Below are 24982 nucleotides of genomic sequence, written 5' to 3'. Positions count from 1 at the left end.
TAAATTCTATATATAGAATAGTAAACTCTTGTTCTTCTGCTATAGATGTTAAACACATTATAAATACAAGGTAATCCAGGGTCAGGTTTCAAGCTATCCGAGTTACGTCATGTATGAAGGACGGTTTCATTGTCAATAGCTTCCAATGGTCAACGGGTTAAGATTGATGGATCAATAGTGCTCAATGGTGCTGCGTTACACAGACTTTGACCTCCATTGGTAACCTTGTTTTAAGAGGCTTCTTTGTTCCGTGGATGCTCTCCCGCTTAAGTGATCGACACACTTCCTTCATGTGCTCTATCTCTTCCCCCTCCTTCCCTCACGCCTCCCCCTCCTTCCCTCACGCCTCCCCCTCCTACCCTCACGCCTCCCCCTCCTACCCTCACGCTTCCCCTCCTTCCCTCACGCCTCCCCCTCCATCTCATCTCCCGCAGCACATTAACTACAGTCATTTCACAGGACCTGGTGACTGCAGTTGAACATGGTGACAAAGAGCAGGTAAGGGTTGCCCTTATGCAAGGTGCGGATACAAGCGTCTCTACGTGGAGAGAGACCGACGGGAAGCAAACCTGCTTGCTGACTCGGGCAGCCTATCTGGGTCATGCTGACCTGGTGCCTCTCTTGGTGAAGGCGGGACTCCCAGTGGATGGCAACAAGAATTCCAATAATACACCTCTAATCTTTGCCGCTCAGAATGGCCATCACCAGGTGGTGGAAGCGCTGGTGAAGGAAAAGGCCAACCTAGAGGCCAGGGATAATTTTGGTGAGGACTGTTAGAATTGTTTGATATCTTTATATCTAAGCCAGGATATTTACTATGGGTAAGTAAGTAATTACCAAAAAATGCACCAAGCAGGGAAGCTTACGCAGCTCCATCAGCGTCGTGGGATACTCGGAAGGTGCTAAAGATAATTCAAAATATCAATACAAGAATAAAAGAACATATGGTAAGCGAAATCAAAGGTATCGGATTTACCGAGGATTTCATCAAGGTGCACCGTTTCATTGAATGACCATGAGGTTAGTGCTTGTGTCTAATTTGCAGCATAGTAAGAGAAGCTTCTCACCACTTTTATATATGGATGGAAGTTAAACACCATCCTTGAAGAGGGTAGTTTAGACCAGGCATGTCAAACTGAGGGTCCCCCGAGGGCCATATGGGTCACATTTGTGTTGTCATGAGGACCCCACACCACAATTAATCGAAGTCATTTAATAAAAATTATCGCAGAATATTTGTATAACTTAAATTTAGAAACATACAATGTGCATACAAATGGTTTAGCGGCTAGTCACATTCATGAATGCAAAGTCATGAAGTGTTTAACAAACGAAAACAAATCAATTTTAAATGGCAACATAGACTTCTATGCAACTGCAGCAAATACATTGTACAAAAATGACAACAGTTCAAAATGAATATTTATTTATGACTATTCAATCATTTATAATGTTTTGTCCTCTTTTAAATGACAATTTTTTCTATGTCTGGCTGAAATGTCTGTGTAATTCTCACTCTGATCAGAAATAACAAGTGATAATCAGTCAGCTTTGTTCTCTGAGAAGTTTGTGCTAATTTCATGACGGAAAGTAAATGTTCACACAAATAGGTAGAACCGAACATTACCATTATCCTTGTGGCCAACTCTCTGAAGCTTTTAAATATTTCAGGAAAGTATGAAAAGAAACTAGGTATTCCCACTTTAAGATACTTTGCTCAGAGTGTAGAATCCGACTGCATTTCTAATCTGCAGGTTTTTTTCTGACTTGGCAACATCAAAGGTGAATGGTGCTGAGAACAATGCAAAGTGATGTTAAAAAGATGAGAAATCACAGAATATTTCCTGAAATTCCTTTGACAACAATTCCAGGTGACTGTCATACTTAGTAAAGCTAAGTATAGACTCAGTATTGGCAGGGTTTTTTCAGCTCTGAATGGATGAGATCAATTGGGGGTGGATGAGAGCACGGCCTCTGATATAGTTCACTGTCTTTGTGACCAAACTCATCACGTCATCCAATTTTAAAATCTTTGAACACAAATTTTGCTGATGAATAATGTAGTGAAAATGTGCTAATGATGAATCTGGATGCTAGTTTTATTTTTTGTTCGTAACTTGGTAGCAACACCATTATGTATGCCATCCATATTCACAACATCGTCGGTAGATAAGCATGCAAGTTTACTCAAATCCAAAGCATAGTCATGCATAACCTGCTCGCCTTTCTCAAAGATGTCCTGGCATGTTATAGTGTCATGCACAGGGATCAGTTCAAGCAGTTCTTCATAAATATTAAATTCATTGTCACTGGCCCTGATGAAGACCACACGCTGTGATATTCCAGTGATGTCAACGGTATAGCAATAGAAAAATGTTCAAATCTTGATGATGCGGCCTTCAACTGTTGTTATCCCCTGACATTTCTTCAATCCGTTCAGCAACAGTGTTCCTGGTTAATGAAATATCTTTGAATAAGTGTGCTTTCTCTGGACACAAAATTTGAGCCGCTTCTACAAGGCATTGGTTTATAAGGCATCTTTTTCACGGTATGATTTCCCAATTATGGTGATCATTGGGCTGAGTTCATAGCTTGCAGTAACGGAAGCGATATTCCCTTTCTCAATTTTCGTAAGACAGGTCTGCTATTGTCTCGAGTTAGCCTTCAGTTCCTTCAGTCTTTAGACACGCATTGGGCTTCATATTTATCGTAAAATCGATAATTCGTTTCATAATATCTTTTCAAGTTGTACTCTTTTGACGTGGCTCAAAAGGCTTTTGGCTTTTGACGAAGTACTCAACAGTTGTACTATTGTTGCAAATAGAACAAGGTATTTTTCCATTTACCATTGTGCAAAAATACTGTTATTCCCATTTTTCTTGAAACACTGATAAATTTTCTTAATAAATTAATTAATTATTTAATTAATTAATTAACGAGAAGGTACAATGGGTTGGTGAGATTACATTGAGTGATATTTTTAATATCATTCTTTCAAAGCAATTAACACGCATAGCGTCTCGAGCAGGTCCTTTATCTAACATATCAGGTAAGATGAAAAGGTACATTGTAACAAGGTTTTATATCAACAATATAAATTGACAGAGATGATTAGACTGGTAAAGATTAGGTACTTAATTAATCTTAAGTACAAATATTGCAGAAGTGGGTAGTACAAGATACAGTGTGAGTTTGAAGCACAAGGTAGGAAAATATGAGGATAAAATTAGGTACTTTTTGGTTTTACTTTTGAACAGGGCATGGGTTGGTCCAATTTTTTAATTCATTAGGAAGTGAGTTCAGAATGATTGGGCCCTTTTGTTTGCATGGAGTGTTTGCACAGATTTAGTCTAACTCTGGGGATATCAAAGAGATATTTATTTCTGGTGTGGTGCTCATGGGTTCCTTTACACCTATCAAGGAAAAGTTTCAGATCAAAATTAGCATTTAGGAACAAGGTTTTGTACATGTAGATATCACATGAGAATGTGTAGAGTGAGTGCATGTTTAGTATGTTAAGGGATTTAAACAGAGGGGCTGTGTGTTGTCTGAAGACAGAGTTTATTATAGTTCTAATGGCAGATTTTTGGCAAGTGATGATAGGCTTGAGGTAATTTTCAGTGGTTGAACCACATACACAGATACCGTATGTTAGATAGGGATATATTAGCGCATAGTATAATGAGAGGAGAGCAGAGTGGGGAACATAATATTTGATTTTAGAAAGAATACCAACAGTTTTTGAGATTTTTTTTTTTATGTGTTGTATGTGGGTGCTGAAGTTCAGTCTCTTGTCTATGTATTGGTCATGGAACTTTCCCTCATTTATATTGGTAATGTTAACATTGTCTATCTGAAGATGAATCTGATTTGATGATTTACTACCAAATAAAATGTAGTAGGCCTATTCTATGTTAAGTGAGAGTCAGTTGGTTGACATCCGTGAGTGTTTTTTTTTAATTCATCGTTGACAAAATTGTTGAGTGTTTGTGTTGGGGTCAAAATAGATGAAGGTAGTATCGTTAACAAATAGTATTGGTTTAAGAATGTTAGAAACATTTGGCAAATCATTGATCTATATAAGAAATAGGAGAGGTCCCAAGACGCTGCCCTGTGGCACCCCCACTGTCAATGGTAGAATGAGTGAGGTTGGGGGAGGTTATGCTATTGATGGCAACATAGCAGTGTCCGTCACAGAGATAAAAACGAATATAGCCGAAAGCAAGGCCTCGGATATCATAATGATGAAGATTAAGTAAGAGGTAGTTATGGTTTACAGTATCAAAGACCTTTCTCAGGTCAATGAAGAGGCCAATTGGGAACTCATTTTTGTTAAGGGCTATGTAGATCATATTAAGCAGACTAATAGAGGCATCATTGGTACTCTTTTGGGAACGGAGGCCAAACTGGCAGGGACTTAATATGTTGAGTTTTACAAAGTTGGAATAAAGTTGTTTGTAAATAATTGTTTCAAATATTTTGTAAAGTTAGGTAGATTTGAGATTAGTCTGTTATTGTTTATGTCAGCTGTCTCTCCTCCTTTATGAACTGTGTCACTCTTGCTTTTTAAAGGATATCAGAAAAAGAAGGACACTAGAGATTTATTGAATAGCAGAGCTATGGGTAGGGGGGCCTCGTAGCCTGATGGATAGCGCGCAGGACTCGTAATTCTGTGGCGCGGGTTCGATTCCCGCACGAGGCAGAAACAAATGGGCAAAGTTTCTTTCACCCTGAATGCCCCTGTTACCTAGCAGTAAATAGGTACCTGAGAGTTAGTCAGCTGTCACAGGCTGCTTCCTGGGGGTGGAGGCCTGGTCGAGGACCGGGCCCCGGGGACACTAAAAGCCCCGAAATCATCTCAAGATGGGTAGGGTAGGGGCAGCACTCATACATATATATCATAGATGGTATTATGATATACCATTACTGTTCACAGCTTTGGTTTTAAGTGATTAAATTATGGATATAATGTCTGTCGGGCTGACTGGAAAAAGGAGTAGAGAGTTAGGGTAGCTGTAGGAACCGACCTGTGAGATTTATATATATTTAATTTATATGAATTTATATAGATTTTATATTTACATTAATTTGTATACTTCGATAGCAATTTGTATGATGTTAAGTGGACTGTATTTCTGCAATAATCTCATAATCTCACAAATCGATCCTCTACACATTAGGGAGGTTTATTAAATTTATATATATGCAGCCAATCAAACTACAGTAATAGACTACATACATTGAAGAGGTTCCTTATCTTATTGTACAGCAGGCTTTAGTCCACCAGGTATAACCAGGATGTAGACACCACATTTTCCTCGTGTGAGGTAGCTTCCAACACCCTGGTAACTGATGCACAAAGCATGCTTCCTCGTCTTGACCTGTCAAAAGGGCGCTAGCTATGAAGCCAGAATCCTAATATATGACAGCTATATCAGAGAAAACACTGTACATGGAACCATATAGACCTGGGCTTAATTACCTGTAGTATGAGGCGATCTCGTGCTCTAACCGGCTCACCCTCTATATCCACTGACATTAATGGTCATAAATGAAAGATAAATGGGTTTCGGCAGAACACTTAACTTGAATTTGTTGACAGCGTGTTGATGATGGTACACCTTTGGTTTCCATAACACTTCGTCCAAGTAAAATTAACAGGAGCCGAATTTGCTCCCGTGCCTCTGGTCTTAAACAATAACAATGGCTGACCACTCCCTCCTCCCTGACGCTACTGGCCTACATTGTCCAGATGACAGAAAGTGATAGAAGGGTCACATTTACTCTATTTTAATATTGATAATTAAGTTAATTTATATGAGATGTTTTTATGGTGGTAAAGTCCAAAGACTAATGTATTTAAGAATAATTCCCACCATAATAGGTGGTGAATTTATAATAGTATGTGGTAATGATATTCCGTTTTCTATAGACGGTAATTCCACTAGAATTTATATTTTCTATGGGTTAACTTGTTTATACAATACAGCAATATTATCTGTCTATATGATATTATTAAATGGTGTCGGATTTTCCGACATAATTCCCCAGGGGGCTGCTCACGGGTCGAAGTCCTCTTTAGAACAGACGAACACCGATACTCCTCCTACGAATTTTTAGATTAATTTGATGTTAGTAGTTAGTAATCACACATTTGTGCGTCTGTTCGTACAGGACGGATGTCCCATACTAGAGTTGCAGGGGTTAGAAGTCTAATGCGATTTCATTTCCCTGTCAACTCTTGAAAGGCTAATATTCAAGCCTAATTACATATTATTTAACCCAGAAGACTGGATGTGATCAAGTACTACAGTCAAGTATGATTCAGGGACTGCAGTGAGATCAGTGACATTAGATATAACTTGAAGCTTGTTCAGGTAACTAGTCAGTGATATATAAACACTGAGGCCCATGGAATACATCTTGATTAAATAATAAATGTATCAAATCAGTCATCAGATTTATTGGGGTTTAATTTAGTTAATTGATTCAGAAGATTGAATAGCTCAACATTAAAGTAAAGTATGGTTCTGAGACTGCAGTGGTCGCAGTGACTTGTAGCTGTTTTAGGCTACTGTTCACTGATTTGCCACTGAGGCCTCATGAAATCATCTTCAGCTTTAAATGATGATACTAACATCAACCTCTGTTGGTATAGTCAGCTGTAATCTCCTTAGTATAATGCTACTGGAGAAATATAATCAGCTGACAAATTTAGATTTCTATTGGTATTGTTTATCTGCAGTCATAGGTCTCCCCAGGCTTGATACTGGGCCTGAGAGTAATTTACCTCCTGCAGAGTTTAACATGGTTATACCCTGATATTTAGTAGGGCTACCGATGAATCGATGGCAATAATCTGTCCCAACAAGGAGACCGAAGTCGGTGAGGTGATCAGACTTAATATTATCTGCCAATTATATTCCTCTATTTCTCAGAAATTTGGCTGTTGCTCTCAGACCTTGAACTTGTATGTCTACTAGTATTTTGTCCACCACAATGGCTTGTACTCGACAGACGTACCTGCCTAAACGTACTGATGGTTGTACCACCTGGTAGACTTGAGGTCCTGCATCTGTTACAAACCCTGAGATATTGAATGACATCTGGGCTACAGGCCTTAATTGTAGTTCATCTGCCAACTTTTTAGTGACATATGTTCTCTGGGATCCTTGGTCAAACAACCCACGGGTATGGACCTTGGCCCTCTTATTCAGGATGGTAATTTGGGCAGTAGGCAAAGTCGTATTACCTTTAGACTTTGCCGATTGGACACTCTTCGTTTGTTGCACCTTGCAGTACTGTACTGTGGTGGGAATGCTATCTTCCACCTTGGGTCTTGGAGACGTTGTTTTGGTGTCTCTGCACAATGCTGCATGGTGCTGACCTCTGTTACAACTATTACAGGTGTGTAATTGGGTCTCACAGTCCTTGATGTTATGTTTCCTGAGGCACCTCGTGCAATGTTGCAAATCTTTGAGTCGCTCAACACGGGTGTCACTATCAGGAAAATTAGAACAGTGGTACATTGAATGTTTCTCATTGCAGAACAAACATGTTCCATAGCTTCTAGTACCCTTTGGTGTCACGTTCTTGGGTGACACAGTAACTATAGGCTTGGAGGGTCCCACTGCATATACGCCCACACTGCCTCTGTTCCACTTTGGTGATGAATTATATTGTCTAGATTGATTTGGAGTACCTTTGGTACTCTGGGGTTTACTATTATTGGTTTCTGAGGGTTTACTTGGTGGTTTTAATTTGTCATGTGTTCGTAATTGATGAACTACTGACTTTAAACCTTCAGATATTTCATTCATGGATAAGATGCTTTTATTGTAATGAGCACTCATTTGTCTCAATGCGTCCCTAGGTATTTTCTCCTGGACAATTATTTTCAAGACCCACTCAGCCCCGTTTGTATCTGCTGTCAGGCTGAGGGTATTGATCAATGATTCTACCTCCAGCTTGAAGACTTGGAGTGAATCAGCTGAAGCCTCCGGTGGGGGTAAATGCAACAGCTCATGAACTAAATGTGATGTTCTTACTTCTGGATCAGCATAATTATCCTTGAGGAGTTTTACTGCCAGATCATAGCCGTCATTAGTTAATCTCAGATGGGATACTACTGTTTTAGCCTCACCTGATAATCATTATTATCTTATTATTAGCCTTGCAAATAAGAGAATTTACTACTCTTTGGTAAAGATTGTTTTGAGTCTACAAGGTCAACGAATTTGTTCCAAAATTCGTCCCAATCTTCCTCATCTTTTCCTGAGAAAGTGGGTAAATTAATTGGAGGGAGTCGAGCTTCTGCTTGACTCGTATTAGATGCAACTGTTGTTGTTGTTGCTGTTGTTGTTGCCTTGTTCTGGGCAATTAATTTGACGTAAGGCTGTAACGTGGCCTGAGTGTGATCTTCATAATTCGCTAGATCAACCATAATGTCGTCTATTTCTGTTTCTGATAAATTGGTGTTGGCAAGTTCAGCCACATATGTTGCTATTTGGCATTTGATTTGCTCAAATTTACCTGCAGCTGCTTGATAATAGCTTTCCAGGTCAGCATAATCAACTGGAGATTGTTGTGACAAATCTTCACAGTTCTTGATCTGTCTTGTTAAGTGGCCTTTAAGACCTGCAAGGGTTCTTTTCATTCTCCCTGCATTATCCATATTGGCTAGTTGGTAAAGCCTTGTGGGACTTGTACTTGGGTCGCTCATAATACTGAACAAGCACTAATGGTAGCCTAGGGTAAATTTCTGCACTCGCTAGGCAATAATCCTACCTCTACTAGAGGTTAGCACTTAAAATTAATACACATTATATATATACAATCATACACACTAATGATTTGAGTGATAAACCAGTGTCATGGAAGTACCTTTAGGTTAGCTCTTCTATATCACCCTAGGATGGAATAGACACTAATTAATCACTCAAAGGTGTAATGATCATAAGTAAATTATTATATATACAACTCAACTCGAGTTGATAAAAATTACACCCAAAATAGGGTCTATACCATTCATTAATGGTGCTAGGTTGTTCAATATAGTACAACTGACTATGGTAATAATGGGACTAGTATGAACAATAAATAGTTCAACAGGTCATTGGTAATATCCTACCCTGTTGTGGGTTGGCAATTAGTAAATATTATACTGTGATCACTAGTGCAATATATATTAAATAATTCTCTATTTTGGAGAAATAATATACACAATTATTGATAATAGCCTCTTAATTGCCTCTATAAAACTTCTAATATTATCAAGAAGTATTAAATATTATTAGTGACCTCGCGAAATAAAGTCCACAAAATTCGTAGATAATCTCTCGCGAAATTTAACACCACAAAATCCGTGAACAATCTCGAAGACACAGTCACTAATTTGGCTGGCTTCAATATTAGCGCTGTCATCTCACAGAATAACACGCCACCAAATCTGTGGGTGTGCATGAAACCGCTGATAAGGCTGAACTGAATTGTGGGGGCTCGTGAGCTCGCAGGAGGCAACGCCGCCGTCTTTGACTGCTGGCTTTGTATAAATCACACTGCACTAGTTATTTAATGAATCCACTGGTTAACTGGTTCATCCAGTACTAAGATGACCAAATGTGGGTTCAAAGGACCAAATAATCCGGTTCTGAAGGTCTAAATAATGTGGGAACCGACCTGTGAGATTTATATATATTTAATTTATATGAATTTATATAGATTTTATATTTACAATTATTTGTATACTTCGATAGCAATTTGTGTGATGTTAAGTGGACTGTATTTCTGCAATAATCTCACAAATCGATCCTCTACACATTAGGGGGGTTTATTAAATTTATATATATGCAGCCAATCAAACTACAGTAATAGACTACATACATTGAAGAGGTTCCTTATCTTATTGTACAGCAGGCCTTAGTCCACCAGGTATAACCAGGATGTAGACACCACATTTTCCTCATGTGAGGTAGCTTCCAACACCCTGGTAACTGATGCACAAAGCATGCTTCCTCGTCTTGACCTGCCAAAAGGGCGCTAGCTATGAAGTCAGAATCCTAATATATGACAGCTATATCAGAGAAAACACTGTACATGGAACCATATAGACCTGGGCTTAATTACCTTTAGTATGAGGCGATCTCGTGCTCTAACTGGCTCACCCTATATCCACTGACATTAATGGCCATAAATGAAAGATAAATGGGTTTCGGCAGAACACTTAACTTGAATTTGTTGACAGCGTGTTGATGATGGTACACCTTTGGTTTCCATAACACTTCGTCCAAGTAAAATTAACAGGAGCCGAATTTGCTCCCGTGCCTCTGGTCTTAAATAATAACAATGGCTGACCACTCCCTCCTCCCTGACGCTACTGGCCTACATTGTCCAGATGACAGAAAGTGATAGAAGGGTCACATTTACTCTATTTTAATATTGATAATTAAGTTAATTTATATGAGATGTTTTTATGATGGTAAAGTCCAAAGACTAATGTATTTAAGAATAATTCCCACCATAATAGGTGGTGAATTTATAATAGTATGTGGTAATGATATTCCGTTTTCTATAGACGGTAATTCCACTACAATTTACATTTTCTATGGGTTAACTTGTTTATACAATACAGCAATATTATCTGTCTGTATGATATTATTAAATGGTGTCGGATTTTCCGACAGTAGCTGCCTGTGAGATATGTAGTAGCATGTGTCTGGGTCTCTGGGATTTTTCTGGCAAGGTTACCACCAATTGATGAAAAGAAGCCATTGAATTCTGTTGCAATATCTAAGTCTGTTGCAGTTGTTGTTGTTGTTTTAGATTCAGCTACTCGGAACAAAATTCTCCAAGTAGCATGGGCTACGGTGAGACCGTAGAGGACTTGCTTTTGTCTGTTGCAAGTGTATAACCAACTTTGGAGAGTTTTATCTGCATGTTATGTGATTGTTGTTTAGACCCTAGGATGTTAGAGATGGCTTTCCATATACTTTTCATATTTTCTTTTGTTTCTTTAAATATATTCTCAGAAAAGGAAGCTTTGGCTCTTCGTATTATATTGGTAAGCATTGATAGGTATCTCTTAATTTCTTCTTTTGTAAATAAGCCAAAACTATGTTTTTTTCATTTTCGTGTTTCTTGTTAAATGCTTTGAGTATGCCACTTGTGAGCTAAGCATTGTTTAATCTTTCGCCCTTCGCAAAAACATTAAAAAAACTCGCCCTTCTTCGATCAGTTTCGTTTTTTTCTTAGCTGGAGGATCACTAGCCATTTTAAAGGTGATGTGGAATCTGAAAAAAAATCAATTATATATAAACTCACCGATTAAAAAACTCAAACGAAATATAGGCCAGTTTAGCTGTACACGTCGTGTCTATTTGTCTAAACCGGCTTGCCTCACAGCTGCATTTGTGTTTCTTTTGTGTTTTAGAAATTTATTAAAAGGTGAGAGTTTAAATTATACAAAATGCAATTTTGGCCGTTAAATTACCAAATTACAGTATCCTTTGAGCGGGCTGCAGGTGTGCTGGGCAGCAGGCCGCAGGTGTGCTGGGAAGTGGGCCGCAGGTGTGCTGGGCAGCAGGCCGTAGGTGTGCTAGGCAGCGAGCCGCAGGTGTGCTGGGCAGTAGGCCGCAGGTGTGCTAGGCAGTGAGCCGCAGGTGTGCTGCGAAACGGGCCGCAGATGTGCTGGGCCGCAGGAGTGCTGGGCAGAGGCCGCAGGTATGCTGAGCAGCAGGCCGAAGGTGTGCCGGCCAGCGGGCAGGTGTGCTGGGCAGTGAGCCGCAGGTGAGCTGGTCTGCAGGTATGCTGGGCAAAGGTCGCAGGTATGCTAGGCAGTGAGCCGCAGGTGTGCTGGGCAGCGGGCCGCAGGTGTGCTGGGCATTGAGCCGCAGGTGTGCTTGTCCACAGGTGTGCTGGGCAGTACGCCGCAGGTGTGCTGGGAATTGGGCCGCAGTGGTGCTGGTCCGCAGGTGTGCTGGGCAGTGGCCCGCAGGTGTGCTGGGCAGCAGGCCGCAGGTGTGCTGGGCAGAAACCGCAGGTGTGCTGGGCAGTGGGCCACAGGTGTGCTGGGCAGTGGGCCGCAGGTGTGCTGGTCATTGGCCGCAGGTGTGCTGGTCAGCAAGTGTGCTGGGCAAAGGCTGCAGGTATGCTGAGCAATGGGCCGCAGGTGTGCTGGGCAGTGGGCCGCAGGTGTGCTGTGCAGCGGGCCGCAGGTGTGCTGGGCATTGGGCCGCAGGTGTGATTGCCCACAGGTGTGCTGGGCAGTGCGCCGCAGGTGTGCTGGGCATTGGGCCGCAGTGGTGCTGGTCCGCAGGTGTGCTGGGCAGTGGCCCGCAGGTGTGCTGGGCAGCAGGCCGCAGGTGTGCTGGGCAGTGGCTGCAGGTGTGCTGAGCAGTAGGCCACAGGTGTGCTGGGCAGTGGGCCGCAGGTGTGCTGGGCATTGGCCTCAGGTGTGCTGGTCAGCAGGTGTGCTGGGCAAAGACTGCAGGTATGCTGGACAGTGGGCCGCAGGTGTGTTGGGCATTGGGCCGCAGGTGTGCTGGTCCGCAGGTGTGCTGGGCAGTGGGCCGCAGGTGTGCTGGGCATTGGGCCGCAGGTGTGCTGGGCATTGGGCCGCAGGTGTGCTGGTCCGCAGGTGTGCTGGACAGTGGGCTGCGAGTGTGCTGGGCAGTAGATCCGCAGGTGTGCTGGGCAGTGGGCCACAGGTGTGCTGGGCAGTTGGCCGCAGGTGTGCTCGGCAGTGGGCTGCAGGTGTACTGGGGAATGGGCAGCAGGTGTGCTAGGCAGCGGGCCGCCAGTGTGCTTGGCAGCGGGCCACAGGTGTGCTGGGAAGTGGGCCGCAGGTGTGCTGGGCACTGGGCCGCAGGTGTGCTGGGCAGATGGCCACAGGTGTGCTGGGTAGAGGCCGCAGGTGTGCTCAGAAGTGGGCCGCAGGTGTGCTGGTCCGCAGGTGTGCTGGGCAGTGGGCTGCGCGTGTGCTGGGCGGTAGGCCGCAGGTGTGCTGGGCAGTGGGCCGCAGGTGTGCTGGGCAGAGGCCGCAGGTGTGCTGGGCAGTTGGCCGCAGGTGTACTGGGCAGTGAGCCGCAGATGTGCTAGGCAGCAGGCCGCAGGTGTGTTGGGCAGTGGGACGCAGGTGTGCTGGGCAGCAGACCACAGGTGTGCTGGGCAGCCGGCCGCAGGTGTGCTGGGCAGTGGACCGCAGGTGTGCTAGGCAGAAGACCGCAGGTGTGCTGGGCAGCAGGCCGCAGGTGTGCTGGGCAGTGGACCGCAGGTGTGCTAGGCAGAAGACCGCAGGTGTGCTGGGCATTGGGCCGCAGGTGTGATTGCCCACAGGTGTGCTGGGCAGTGCGCCGCAGGTGTGCTGGGCATTGGGCCGCAGTGGTGCTGGTCCGCAGGTGTGCTGGGCAGTGGCCCGCAGGTGTGCTGGGCAGCAGGCCGCAGGTGTGCTGGGCAGAGGCTGCAGGTGTGCTGAGCAGTAGGCCACAGGTGTGCTGGGCAGTGGGCCGCAGGTGTGCTGGGCATTGGCCTCAGGTGTGCTGGTCAGCAGGTGTGCTGGGCAAAGACTGCAGGTATGCTGGACAGTGGGCCGCAGGTGTGTTGGGCATTGGGCCGCAGGTGTGCTGGTCCGCAGGTGTGCTGGGCAGTGGGCCGCAGGTGTGCTGGGCATTGGGCTGCAGGTGTGCTGGGCATTGGGCCGCAGGTGTGCTGGTCCGCAGGTGTGCTGGACAGTGGGCTGCGAGTGTGCTGGGCAGTAGATCCGCAGGTGTGCTGGGCAGTGGGCCACAGGTGTGCTGGGCAGTTGGCCGCAGGTGTGCTCGGCAGTGGGCTGCAGGTGTACTGGGGAATGGGCCGCAGGTGTGCTGGGCACTGGGCCGCAGGTGTGCTGGGCAGCGGGCCGCCAGTGTGCTTGGCAGCGGGCCACAGGTGTGCTGGGAAGTGGGCCGCAGGTGTGCTGGGCACTGGGCCGCAGGTGTGCTGGGCAGTTGGCCACAGGTGTGCTGGGTAGAGGCCGCAGGTGTGCTCAGAAGTGGGCCGCAGGTGTGCTGGTCCGCAGGTGTGCTGGGCAGTGGGCTGCGCGTGTGCTGGGCGGTAGGCCGCAGGTGTGCTGGGCAGTGGGCCGCAGGTGTGCTGGGCAGAGGTCGCAGGTGTGCTGGGCAGTTGGCCGCAGGTGTACTGGGCAGTGAGCCGCAGATGTGCTAGGCAGCAGGCCGCAGGTGTGTTGGGCAGTGGGACGCAGGTGTGCTGGGCAGCAGACCACAGGTGTGCTGGGCATCCGGCCGCAGGTGTGCTGGGCAGTGGACCGCAGGTGTGCTAGGCAGAAGACCGCAGGTGTGCAAGGCAGCAGGCCGCAGGTGTGCTGGGCAGTGGACCGCAGGTGTGCTAGGCAGAAGACCGCAGGTGTGCTGGGCTGTGGGCCGCAGGTGTGCTGCGGCCCGCTGCCCAGTACACCTGCCGCAGGGGCCACAGGTGAGCTGGGCAGAGGCCGCAGGTATGCTGGTCCGCAGGTGTGGTGGGCAGTGGGCAGCAGGTGCGCTGGGTAGTGGGCCGCAGGTGTGCTGGGCAGCAGGCCGCAGGTGTGCTGGGGAGTGGGCCGCAGGAGTGCTGGGCAGCAGGCCGCAGGTGTGCTGGGCAGTGGGCCGCAGGTGTGCTGGGCAGCAGGCCGCAGGTGTGCTGGGCAGTGGGCCGCAGGTGTGCTGAGCAGCAGACCGCAGGTGTGCTGGGCAGAGGCCGCAGGTATGCTGAGCAGCAGGCCGAAGGTGTTCTGGCCAGCGGGAAGTAGGTGTGCTGGTCTGCAGGTGTGCTGGGCAAAGGCCGTAGGTATGCTGGGCAGTGGGCCGCAGGTGTGCTGGGCAGAGGCCGCAGGTGTGCTAAGCAGTTGGCCGCAGGTGTGGTAGGCAGCGGGCCGCAGGCGTGCTTGGCATTGGGCCGCAGGTGTGCTAGGTAGTGCGCCGCAGGTGTGCTAGGCAGAGGCCGCAGGTGTGCTGGTCTGCATTTGTGCTGGGCAAAGGCCGCAGGTATGCTGGGCAGTGGGTCGCAGATGTGCTGGGTAGTGGGCCGCAGGTGTGCTGGGCAGCAGGCCGCAGGTGTCCTGGGCATTGGGCCGCAGATGTGCTGGTGCACAGGTGTGCTGGGCAGTGGGCTGCGGGTGTGCTGGGCAGTAGGCCGCAGGTGTGCTGGGAAGTGGGCCGCAGGTGTGCTGGGCAGTTGGCCGCAGGTGTGCTGGGCAGTGGGCTGCAGGTGTGCTGAGGAATGGGCTGCAGGTGTGCTTGGCAGCGGGCCGCCAGTGTGCTTGGCAACGGGCTCAGGTGTGCTGGGAAGTGGGCCGCAGGTGTGCTGGCCAGTGGGCCGCAGGTGTGCTGGGCAGTGGGCTGCAGGTGTGCTGAGGAATGGGCTGCAGGTGTGCTGGGCAGCAGGCCGCCAGTGTGCTTGGCAACGGGCTCAGGTGTGCTGGGCTGTGGGATGCAAATTTGCTGGGCAGCAGGCCGCAGGTGTGTTGGGCAGTGGGCCGCAGGTGTGCTGGGCAGCAGACCGCAGGTGTGCTGGGCAGCAGGCAGCAGGTGTGCTGGGCAGTGGACCGCAGGTGTGCTGGGCAGCGAGCCGCAGGTGTGCTGGGCAATGGGCCACAAGTGTGCTGGCCAGTGGGCTGCAGGTATGCTGGGCAGTGGGCCGCAGGTGTGCTGAGCAGTGTGCCGCAGGTGTGTTGGGCCGCAGGTGTGCTGGGCCGCAGGTGTGCTGGGCAGTGGGCCGCCGTTGTGCTGGGCAGCAGGCCGCAGGTGTGCTGGGCTGTGGCTTCAGGTGTGCTGGGCAAAGGCCGCAGGTGTGCTGGTCTGCAGGTGTGCTGGGCAAAGGCCGCAGGTATGCTGGGCAGTGGGTTGCAGATGTGCTGGGTAGTGGGCCGCAGGTGTGCTGGGCAGCAGGCCGCAGGTGTGCTGGGCATTGGGCCGCAGGGGTGCTGGTGCGCAGGTGTGCTGGGCACTGGGCCGCAGGTGTGCTGGGCATTGGGCTGCAGATGTGCTGGTCCGCAGGTGTGCTGGGCAGTGGGCTGCGGGTGTGCTGGGCAGTAGGCCGCAGGTGTGCTGGGCAGTGGGCCGCAGGTGTGCTGGGCAGTGGGCCACAGGTGTGCTGGGCAGTGGGCTGCAGGTGTGCTGAGGAATGGGCTGCAGGTGTTCTGGGCAGCGGGCCGCCAGTGTGTTTGGCAACGGGCTCAGGTGTGCTGGGAAGTGGGCCGCAGGTGTGCTGGCCAGTGGGCCGCAGGTGTGCTGGGCAGAGGCCGCAGGTGTGCTGGGAAGTGGGTCGCAGGTGTGCTGGGTAGCAGGCAACAGGTGTGCTGGGTAGCAGGCAACAGGTGTGCTGGACAGCGGGCCGCAGGCGTGCTGGGCAGTGGGCCGCAGGTGTGCTAGGCAGCAGGCCGAAGGTTTGCTGGGCAGCGGGCCGCAGGTGTGCTGGGCAGTGGGCCGCAGGTGTGCTTGGCAGCAGACCGCAGGTGTGCTGGGCAGCAGGCAGCAGGTGTGCTGGGCAGTGGACCGCAGGTGTGCTGGGCAGCGAGCCGCAGGTGTGCTGGGCAATGGGCCACAGGTGTGCTGGCCAGCGGGCTGCAGGTATGCTGGGCAGTGGGTAGCAGGTGTGCTGAGCAGGGGGCCGCAGGTGTGTTGGGCCGCAGGTGTGCTGGGCCGCAGGTGTGCTGGGCTGTGGGCCGCCGTTGTGCTGGGCAGCAGGCCGCAGGTGTGCTGGGCAGTGGGCCGCAGGTGTGCTAGGCAGTGGGCCGCAGGTGTGCTGGGCAGTGGGCCGCAGGTGTGCTGGGACGCGTGTGGGAAGCGACCTGTGAGATTTATATTTATTTAATTTATATACTTCGATAGCAATTTGTATAATGATAAGTGGACTGTATTTCTGCAATAATCTCTTAATCTCACAAATCGATCCTCTACACATTAGGGGGGGTTTATATTACACATATGCAGCCAATCAAATTACAGTAATAGCTACATACATTGATGAGGTTCCTTCTCTTATAGTACAGCAGGTTAGTCCACCAGGTATAACTAGAGTGTAGACACCAAATTATCCTCTTTGAGGTAGCTTCTATCACCCAGTAACTGGTGCACATAATCTTGCATCCTCGTCTTAACCTGTCAAAAGTGCGCTAGCTGTGAAGCCAGATACCTATATATGACAAGTATATCAGAGAAAACAGTACATGGAACATGAAGACCTGGCTTAATTACCTTTAGTTTGAGGCTTCCATGTGATCTAACCGGATAACCCTACCCAATGACATTAATGGCCACTAATGATAGATAATGGGTTTCGGATAGACACTTAACTTGAATTTGTAGACAGCGTGTTGACAATGGTACACCTTTGGGTTCCATAACACTACGTCCAAGTAAATTTAACAGGAGCCGAATTTGCTCCCGTGTGAGCCTCTGGTCTCAATAAACAACAATGGCTGCCCCTCTTCCTCCACTCTGACGCCTGGCTTACATTGTCCAGATTTCAGAACGTGATAGAAGGGTCACATTTACTCTACTTTAATATTGATAATTAAGTTAATTTATATAAGATGTTTTTATGATGGTAAAGTCCAAAGACTAATGTATTTAAGAATAATTCCCAGCAGAATAGCTGGTGAATTATAATGGTATGTGGTGATGATATCCCGTTTTCTTTAGACGGTAATTCCACTACAAGTTACGTTTTCTATGGGTAACTTGTTGGTAATACAGCAGCAAATATTATCTGTCTGTATGATATATTAAATGGTGTCGGATTTTCCGACATAATTCCCCAGGGGGCTGCTCACGGGTCGAAGTCCTGTTTAGAACAGACGAACACCGATACTCCTCCTTCGAATTATTACATTAATTTGATGCTAGTAGTTAGTAATCACACATTTGTGTGTCTGTTCGTACAGGACGGATGTCCCGTACTAGAGTTGTAGGGGTTAGAAGTCTAATGCGATTTCATTTCCCTGTCAACTCTTGAAAGGCTAATATTCAAGCCTTATTACATATTATTTAACCCAGAAGACTGGATGTGATCAAGTACTACAGTCAAGTATGATTCAGGGACTGCAGTGAGATCAGTGACATTAGATATAACTTGAAGTTTCTTCAGGTAACTGGTCACTGATATATAAACACTGAGGCCCATGGAATACATCTTGATTAAATAATAAATGTATCAAATCAGTCATCAGATTTATTGGGGTTTAATTTAGTTAATTGATTCAGAAGATTGAATAGCTCATCATTAAAGTAAAGTATGGTTCTGAGACTGCAGTGGGTTCAGTGACATTGGTCGCAGTGACTTGTAGCTGTTTTAGGCTACTGTTCACTGATTTGCCACTGAGGCCTCATGAACTCATCTTCAGCTTTAAATGATGATACTAACATCAACCTCTGTTACTATAGTCAGCTGTAATCTCCTTAGTATAATGCTACTGGAGAAATATAATCAGCTGACAAATTTAGATTTCTACTGGTATTGTTTATCTGCAGGCATAGGTCTCCTCAGGCTTGATACTGGACCTGAGAGTAATTTACCTCCTGCTGAGTTTAACATGGTTATACCCTGATATTTAGTAGGGCTACCGATGAATCGATGGCAATAGTCTGTCCCAACAAGGAGACCGAAGTCAGTGAGGTGATCAGACTTAATATTATCTGCCAATTTTATTCCTCTATTTCTCAGGAATTTGGCTGTTGCTCTCAGACCTTGAACTTGTAGGTCTACTGGTATTTTGTCCACCACAATGGCTTGTACTCGACAGACGTACCTGCCTAAGCGTACTGATGGTTGTACCACCTGGTAGACTTGAGGTCCTGCATCTGTTACAAACCCTGAGATGTTGAATGACATCTGGGCTACAGGCCTTAATTGTAATTCATCTGCCAACTTTTTAGTGATATATGTTCTCTGGGATCCTTGGTCAAACAACCCACGGGTATGGACCTTGGCCCTCTTATTCAGGATGGTAATTTGGGCAGTAGGCAAAGTCGTATTACCTTTAGACTTTGCCGATTGGACACTGTTTGTTTGTTGCACCTTGCAGTACTGTACAGTGGTGGGAATGCTATCTTCCACCTTGGGGTTTGGAGACGTTGTTTTGGTGTCTCTGCACAATGCTGCATGGTGCTGACCTTTGTTACACCTATTACAGGTGTGTAATTGGGTATCACAGTCCTTGATGTTATGTTTCCTGAGGCACCTCGTGCAATGTTGCAAATCTTTGAGTCGCTCAACACGGGCGTCACTATCAGGAAAATTAGGGCAGTGGTACATTGAATGTTTCTCATTGCAGAACAAACATGTTCCATAGCTTCCTGTACCCTTTGGTGTCACGTTCTTGGATGACACAGTAACTATAGGCTTGGAGGGTCCAACTGCATATACGCCCACACTGCCACTGTTCCACTTTGGTGTTGAATTATATTGTCTAGATTGAGTTGGAGTACCTTTGGTACTCTGTGGTTTACTATTATTGGTTTCTGAGGGTTTACTTGGTGGTTTTAATTTGTCATGTGTTCGTAATTGATGAACTACTGACTTTAAACCTTCAGATATTTCATTCATGGATAAGATACTTTTATTGTAATGAGCACTCATTTGTCTCAATATGTCCCTAGGTATTTTCTCCTGGACAATTATTTTCAAGACCCACTCAGCCCCGTTTGTATCTGCTGTCAGGCTGAGGGCATTGATCAATGATTCTACCTCCAGCTTGAAGACTTGGAGTGAATCAGCTGAAGCCTCCGGTGGGGGTAAATGCAACAGCTCATGAACTAAATGTGATGTTCTTACTTCTGGATCAGCATAATTATCCTTGAGGAGTTTTACTGCCAGATCATAGCCGTCATTAGTTAATCTCAGATGGGATACTACTGTTTTAGCCTCACCTGATAATTGGCCTTGCAAATAAGAGAATTTACTACTCTTTGGTAAAGATTGTTTTGAGTCTACAAGGTCAACGAATTTGTTCCAAAATTCGTCCCAATCTTCCTCATCTTTTCCTGAGAAAGTGGGTAAATTAATTGGAGGGAGTCGAGCTTCTGCTTGACTCGTATTAGATGCAACTGTTGTTGTTGTTGCTGCCTTGTTCTGGGCAATTAATTTGACATAAGGCTGTAATGTGGCTTGAGTCTGATCTTCATAATTCGCAAGATCAACCATAATGTCGTCTATTTCTGTTTCTGATAAATTGGTGTTGGCAAGTTCAGCCACATATGTTGCTATTTGACATTTGATTTGCTCAAATTTACCTGCAGCTGCTTGATAATAGCTTTCCAGGTCAGCATAATCAACTTGAGATTGTTGTGACAAATCTTCACATTTCTTGATCTGTCTTGTTAAGTGGCCTTTAAGACCTGCAAGGGTTCTTTTCATTCTCCCTGCATTATCCATACTGGCTCGTTGGTGAAGCCTTGTGGGACTTGTACTTGGGCTGCTCATAATACTGAACAAACACTAATGGTAGCCTAGGGTAAATTCTGAACTCACTAGGCAATAATCCTACCTCTACTAGAGGTTAGCACTTAAAATTAATACACATTATATATATATACAATCATCCACACTAATGATTTGAGTGATAAACCAGTGTCACTGGAAGTACCTTTAGGTTAGCTCTTCTATATCACCCTAGGATGGTAGAGACACTAATTAATCACTCAAAGGTGTAATGATCATAAGTAAATTATTATATATACAACTCAACTCGAGTTGATAAAAATTACACCCAAAATAGGGTCTGGACCATTCATTAATGGTGTTAGGTTGAATATAGTACAACTGACTATGGTAATAATGGGACTAGGATGAACAATAATAGTTCAACTAGTCAATGGTAATATCCTACCCTGTTGTGGGTTGGCAATTAGTAAATATTATACTGTGATCACTAGTGCAATATATATTAAATAATTCTCTATTTGGAGAAATAATATACACAATTATTGATAATAGCCTCTTAATTAGCCTCTATGAAACTTCTAATATTATCTAGAAGTATTAAATATTATTAGTGACCTCGCGAAATAAAGTCCACAAAATTCGTAGATAATCTCTCGCGAAATGTAACACCACGAAATCCGTGAACAATCTCGCGACACAGTCACTAATTTGGCTGGATTCTATATTAGCGCTGTCATTTCACGAAATAACACGCCACCAAATATCTGTGGGTGTGCATGAAACCGCTGACGAAGCTGAACTGGGCTGAGGGAGGCTCCTGAGCTCCCTCGAGGCTACGCTGCCGTCTTGACTGCTGGCCTTTGTTTAAATAACACTGCACTAGTATATTTAATGAATCCACTGGTTAACTGGTTCATCCGGTACTAAGATGACCAAATGTGGGTTCAAAGGACCAAATAATCCGGTTCGAAGGACCAAATAATGTGGGAAGCGACCTGTGAGATTTATATTTATTTAATTTATATACTTCGATAGCAATTTGTATAATGATAAGTGGACTGTATTTCTGCAATAATCTCTTAATCTCACAAATCGATCCTCTACACATTAGGGGGGGTTTATATTACACATATGCAGCCAATCAAATTACAGTAATAGCTACATACATTGATGAGGTTCCTTCTCTTATAGTACAGCAGGTTAGTCCACCAGGTATAACTAGAGTGTAGACACCAAATTATCCTCTTTGAGGTAGCTTCTATCACCCAGTAACTGGTGCACATAATCTTGCATCCTCGTCTTAACCTGTCAAAAGTGCGCTAGCTGTGAAGCCAGATACCTATATATGACAAGTATATCAGAGAAAACAGTACATGGAACATGAAGACCTGGCTTAATTACCTTTAGTTTGAGGCTTCCATGTGATCTAACCGGATAACCCTACCCAATGACATTAATGGCCACTAATGATAGATAATGGGTTTCGGATAGACACTTAACTTGAATTTGTAGACAGCGTGTTGACAATGGTACACCTTTGGGTTCCATAACACTACGTCCAAGTAAATTTAACAGGAGCCGAATTTGCTCCCGTGTGAGCCTCTGGTCTCAATAAACAACAATGGCTGCCCCTCTTCCTCCACTCTGACGCCTGGCTTACATTGTCCAGATTTCAGAACGTGATAGAAGGGTCACATTTACTCTACTTTAATATTGATAATTAAGTTAATTTATATAAGATGTTTTTATGATGGTAAAGTCCAAAGACTAATGTATTTAAGAATAATTCCCAGCAGAATAGCTGGTGAATTATAATGGTATGTGGTGATGATATCCCGTTTTCTTTAGACGGTAATTCCACTACAAGTTACGTTTTCTATGGGTAACTTGTTGGTAATACAGCAGCAAATATTATCTGTCTGTATGATATATTAAATGGTGTCGGATTTTCCGACAACGCGGGCCGAAGGAGTGCTGGGCAGTGGGCCGCAGGTGTGCTGGTCAGTGGCCCGCTGGTGTGCTGGGCAGCGAGCCGCAGGTGTGCTGGGCAGTGGGCCGCAGGTGTGCTGGCCAGCAGGCCGCAGGTGTGCTGGGCAGCGAGCCGCAGGTGTGCTAAGCAGTAGGCCGCAGGTGTGCTGGGCAGCGGCCGTAGGTGTGCTGGGAAGTGGGCCGCAGGTGTGCTGGGCAGTGGGCCGCAGGTGTGCTGGGCAGCAGGCCGCAGGTGTGCTGGGCAGCAGGCCGCAGGTGTGCTGGGCAGTGGGCCGCAGGTGTGCTGGGCAGCAGGCCGCAGGTGTGCTGGGCAGTGGGCCGCAGGTGTGCTGGGCAGCAGGCCGCAGGTGTGGTCTGGTCGTGGCTGCAAGACCAGGCACATGAAGGTCTGGTCGTGGCTACAAGACCAGGCACATGAAGGTCTGGTCGTGGCTGCCAGACCAGGCACATGAAGGTCTGGTCGTGGCTGCAAGACCAGGCACATGAAGGTCTGGTCGTGGCTGCCAGACCAGGCACATGAAGGTCTGGTCGTGGCTGCCAGACCAGGCACATGAAGGTCTGGTCGTGGCTGCAAGACCAGGCACATGAAGGTCTGGTCGTGGCTGCCAGACCAGGCACATGAAGGTCTGGTCGTGGCTGCCAGACCAAGCACATGAAGGTCTGGTCGTGGCTGCCAGACCAGGCACATGAAGGTCTGGTCGTGGCTACAAGACCAGGCACATGAAGGTCTGGTCGTGGCTGCCAGACCAAGCACATGAAGGTCTGGTCGTGGCTGCCAGACCAGGCACATGAAGGTCTGGTCGTGGCTGCCAGACCAGGCACATGAAGGTCTGGTCGTGGCTGCCAGACAAGGCACATGAAGGTCTGGTCGTGGCTGCCAAACCAGGCACATGAAGGTCTGGTCGTGGCTGCAAGACCAGGCACATGAAGGTCTGGTCGTGTCTGCAAGACCAGGCACATGACGGTCTGGTCGTGGCTGCCAGACCAGGCACATGAAGGTCTGGTCGGAGCTACAAGACCAGGCACATGAAGGTCTGGTCGTGGCTGCCAGACCAGGCACATGAAGGTCTGGATTTGGCTGCAAGACCAGGCACATGAAGGTCTGGTCGTGGCTGCAAGACCAGGCACATGACGGTCTGGTCGTGGCTGCCAGACCAGGCACATGAAGGTCTGGTCGTGGCTGCCAAACCAGGCACATGAAGGTCTGGTCGTGGCTGCAAGACCAGGCACATGAAGGTCTGGTCGTAGCTACAAGACCAGGCACATGAAGGTCTGGTCGTGGCTGCAAGACCAGGCACATGAAGGTCTGGTTTTGGCTGCAAGACCAGGCACATGAAGGTCTGGTCGTGGCTGCAAGACCAGGCACATGACGGTCTGGTCGTGGCTGCAAGACCAGGCACATGAAGGTCTGGTCGTGGCTGCAAGACCAGGCACATGAAGGTCTGGTCGTGGCTGCCAGACCAGGCATATGAAGGTCCGATGGGATGGATTATTTTCTACGACGATAGCATATACAGATCTGAAGTACTTGCCCAAACGAATATATAGCGAGGTTCACTATTTGTTAAGATTGTCCCTATTTGTCTCTAAGATTTTCAAAGTGACCTGCATCAACTGGTTCAAGTTTCAATTCAATTTACATTCTCTTGAATGACAATGTTTTTCTGCGATCCTTCACCAAACAACTCTCTAACCCGAAATATTTTCTCCTATGGTTTAGAGTTAACATGGCCATTTGCAAGAAACGCTGCAGTGCTGGTTTGAGTTAACACAACTCACACATTGCTCTCTGTTTTGCAGTACTTGATACCTGCAGAGGTTTATGTTTTAGATTCTTGTGATTGTGGAGCTTGTTCCTCCCGTCACAAAAAGCAGTATGGTGTAGACCATTTTTACACTTATGATAAGTGTCTAGTTTGGTCGTACACTTGCTAGTGTCATGGACTTGCAGGCACTTCTTGCACAGTTGCAAATATTGCAAATGACTAATTCAACTGGCACAGTCTAGATAGTTACAGCACTGGTACTATGCATTATCTTCATTACAGGAACGATGTTTAAACCCGGTTGCAAGCAACGTAGCACTTTCCTTTAGTGGAGCCGCAGTTACTACAGGTTTTCCTGGGGAAATAGTGTAAGTTCCCACGCTGCCTTGCTTCCACTTGAAATGTGTTGCTGAGGTTTAGTCTTAAATGATCAATCTACCTTAGATTTATCGAAGACCTTCCTGGTGATGATTTAATTTTACTATGGGCTTTCATACGATTAACGGAATTAATCATTAATCATGACAAGAAGTCATCCGCACTTCCTTCAAAATACTCAGTGAGAGAAATAATGTCTGCTGTGTAATTAGAAAACACAGATGTTAGGATTTCTTTCTGTAGCTTTCTCTGTATCTCTAGTTTTATAATCCATTCTGCATTGTGTACATCAAGCTAATGCTTGAGCTTGTGAAGCTACTGCCTCAACCATGGATTCTGCCTGTAGCCCGTAGCTTTGTAATGCTTGAGCTGTATTACCTACAATTGGAAGATCCTGTAGTTGGTAATAAAGTTTCGCAATGACGACCTACTTATTG

The 24982-nt window shown here is 46.5% G+C and overlaps 1 protein-coding gene across 1 annotated transcript in view; it reads left to right on the top strand.

The window, feature by feature from the left end:
• Positions 1 to 24982, top strand: part of LOC123752215 (uncharacterized) — a 535987-nt gene that overhangs the window by 195417 nt on the left and 315588 nt on the right. The window contains exon 6 of the mRNA XM_069327530.1: positions 460 to 763. Coding sequence (XP_069183631.1) covers positions 460 to 763 — 304 coding nt within the window. The remainder of the gene's footprint in view (positions 1 to 459; positions 764 to 24982) is intronic.

Source organism: Procambarus clarkii, chromosome 19 (assembly GCF_040958095.1).
Source record: "Procambarus clarkii isolate CNS0578487 chromosome 19, FALCON_Pclarkii_2.0, whole genome shotgun sequence".
Lineage (NCBI taxonomy): Eukaryota > Metazoa > Arthropoda > Malacostraca > Decapoda > Cambaridae > Procambarus > Procambarus clarkii.
This window is presented reverse-complemented; position numbering and strand designations above follow the sequence as displayed.